This window comes from Armigeres subalbatus, chromosome 3, assembly GCF_024139115.2.
Source record: "Armigeres subalbatus isolate Guangzhou_Male chromosome 3, GZ_Asu_2, whole genome shotgun sequence".
Lineage (NCBI taxonomy): Eukaryota > Metazoa > Arthropoda > Insecta > Diptera > Culicidae > Armigeres > Armigeres subalbatus.
In genome coordinates this window covers 420,094,284-420,097,356 of record NC_085141.1, presented here as the reverse complement: position 1 = coordinate 420,097,356, position 3,073 = coordinate 420,094,284, and the positions used below count along the sequence as shown (strand labels likewise).

At 43.3% G+C, this 3,073-nt stretch overlaps 1 protein-coding gene across 1 annotated transcript; it reads right to left on the bottom strand.

Moving 5' to 3' along the window:
- Window positions 1-646: 646 nt before the first annotated feature.
- Window positions 647-2,837, bottom strand: LOC134223111 (uncharacterized). The gene is made up of 2 exons (XM_062702248.1): window positions 1,159-2,837; window positions 647-806 (listed from the first exon to the last, which is right to left on the bottom strand). The coding sequence occupies exons 1-2, from the start codon at window positions 2,835-2,837 to the stop codon at window positions 647-649; spliced, it is 1,839 nt and encodes a 612-aa protein (XP_062558232.1).
- Between the last annotated feature and the right edge of the window lie 236 nt (window positions 2,838-3,073).

Genomic DNA, 3,073 nt, shown 5'->3' with positions numbered 1-3,073 from the left:
TGTGGTACCTTTCGTCTGTACTGCCTCCGCTTGGTGTCCACACAGCGAAAATAACAGCAACGATGGGGACATTCCTGTGGAGAGGAATGGCTGCGCGCGTTCCCATTATGCAGTTGATACGCAAGAAGGAGCACGGCGGTTTAAATTTGCATGTTTTGGCATGCAAAAGCCGTAGTCTGGCCACCAACAGACACTTGAAAGAGATCGACTCCATTCCTTATTATAAATCCCTTCTATTCCACGCAATTCCCCGCCCGCAATTTCTATTGACAATCCTGACCTAAAATCGATCCTATCAAATTTATCCCAAATTCCCCACCATATCCAACAAAACCCTTCCGCCGATCTGATCCACCGGCACTTCGTCCAGCAAAGCGAACTGCCAAAGGTGGAACGAAACAGTCCAGCGCTTGACTGGCCACGCGCGTGGCGAAATATTGGGATGAAAGAGCTTTCCTCATCGCAGCGATCCAAACTTTACCTGCTGGTGAATGGGAAAATCGAACATCGGAAGCTTCTGCACGTGATGCAACGGGTGGCGGACGAGAACTGTCAACACTGTGACATACAGGTACCTGAAACGCTCCAGCACAAGTTCTGTAGCTGCACTCGTGTCGGCCCGGCCTGGACGGTCCTACAGCAGAGGCTAGCCAGCTACACGAATGGTTGGAGGCGACTGTCGTTCGAGGACCTCATGAGACCTGTTTTGCCAGGAATTGGAAGAGCTGCGCGAGTGGAAATTCTCCGCTTGTTTGCGAAGTACATCGTCTTTGTTAACGAGTGTAACGATAGAATTGATGTAGATGCTTTAATGTTCCAATTAGATTTAAATTGATTTGAAAACGCTGAACTACAATTGTAAAACTGTACATATAATGACAAAATAAAACTGAATTTTAAACACAAAAAAAAAAAAATAGTTGTTGTGGCTCATCATTATGCTCATTCATCCTGTTAGCGATTCTGTGACGTAGTGACTTTGGGTAGTCGTTCAGTTGAAGTTGATCATTGATAATTTTTGTCTTGGCTCGTTCATCAAGATTTGTGGTGAGCTTGTTGACCCGTGTAGCAAAGTTTGTTGCCATGTTAAGTTTTTGGCTCAACGGGTGATAGGATCTGAAATTCAGAAATCTTCCGCTAGCAATGGGTTTTTGATACCATTGCGTTGTTACCTTTTGGTTTCTCTGCCTGATTAAGAGCATGTCCAAGAAGGGTAGTTTGTTATCCACTTCCAGTTCGTATGTAAACTGGATGTGGACGTCATAGCTGTTGAAAATGTCTAGCACGTGTTTTAATTGGTTGAGCGGGATTGCTGTAATTAGATCATCGACATATTTTCGCAAGAACGGAAGTGGGAATTTTAGCTTTTGAACTACGTTGTCCAACAACGATTCCATCACCCAATCCGCTATTGTAGGGGAGAGGGGATTGCCCATTGCTGTTCCAAAAGTTTGTTGGTAGTACTGACCGTTGAATTTGAAATAGCTGGCATCGATACAAAATTCCATTGTTTCTAGAAACAGGTCCAAACAGATGTCTGTGTTTGGCCTGATTTCATCCCACCTCATAATTATGGCACTTGTTACCAGTGATTTTGGTATCGAGGTAAACAGTGCCTTCACGTCTAGTGATATTAGTACGTGATTTTCCGGCAAGGTAATGTTATTAATGAATTCACAAAATGAGAATGAATCCTTAATGTTGTACTTGCTTACCAATGACTGTTGGATGATTTTTCCGATGAATTTGGACAAATTGTACGATGGAGCCGACATATTTGGCACAACAGGTCTTAATGGTAATCCTGGTTTGTGTGCTTTGGGTTGCCCGTAGATTCTTGGGCATACTGCGTTGTAAACCGTGAGATGCCTCGCTGTCTTGTCGTCGATGAGCTTCAAATCCTTGAGTCGCCGTACTATGCTGTTGTTTTGCTTCTCATAACGGGATGTCGGGTCACGTGCGATTGGGCTGTATGTTTCTCGATCTTGTAGCAGCTCCAGCATTTTCCTCTTGTATTCTTCCACTTCCATGAGAACTGTCTTGTTGCCTTTGTCCGAGCTGACAACGTAGACATTCGGGTTGTCTTTCAAAAACTTTCTGGTGATTTTTAGCGCCTTTTCACAGAATTTTGCCACCGGATCGAGATGGCCTGAACGATTTCTGCTGTTATGAATGTAATTCGATAACACGTTGGCAACGGCACTTCGGTTGCGATCTTGTATTTCCACAGTTGGATTTGTCTTGATGATTTGTTCTACATCCGCCATTAGATGGTAGAACGGGACACTTTCTGCACCGGTTATTGGTAACGCAAACTTCGGACCTAGGCTGAGTAGCGTCTCGGTTTCGGGGGGTACGGTCAACTGTGTTCCATTATGCATGGCTTTCGGATTGTGTGTCGGAAGTTCCTCGTTGTGTGACGATCGTATGTTTCTTGAAATGATGTTTTCGAATTTTCGTTTAGTTCTGCTGGTCCTTGTCTGGATATTGCGTTCGTTAAAACGCTCTTGACTTTCAAAGAAGTCCATGATTAGCGCTTCCGGTAATGTGGATGCCCGGATGTTAACCGCCAGCGATGTTGATCTCTTCCGAAACATTTGAATTTTGTGGAACGTTTGTTTGATTTCCAGGTTGAGTATTGTCTTCATGAATTTGGTGATGCAGTTTTGCACTTTGTTGGAGAATGGGCCATTCTCTTCGAGTAACGGGTATGTGAAACGAAAACTATTTGCAAAATGCGCCGGAAATACTCCTCTTCTTCGGCATCTGATCAGGAATGCTTTTCGACTGATCATATTACCGATCTTTCTGGTGTTGTTAGCGTAGTTTTTCAACATATTTTTAACATTAGCACCATGATTGTTTCCAATCTCGTCAATAGCAAAAAAAGCCACCCACGATACAGTGCCGCGCAAAATAACTGCAACCTATGTAGTGAGTAGAATAGTTAATATTTGTTAACATTATTTAAAATTTTCAACTGTTTGTAGCCGAAGTGGGCGCCATTTTTCTATTGAATGGACTACATTAGTGTGTAACACTACCATTCTAACAACGAAACAAGCTTCAGTGA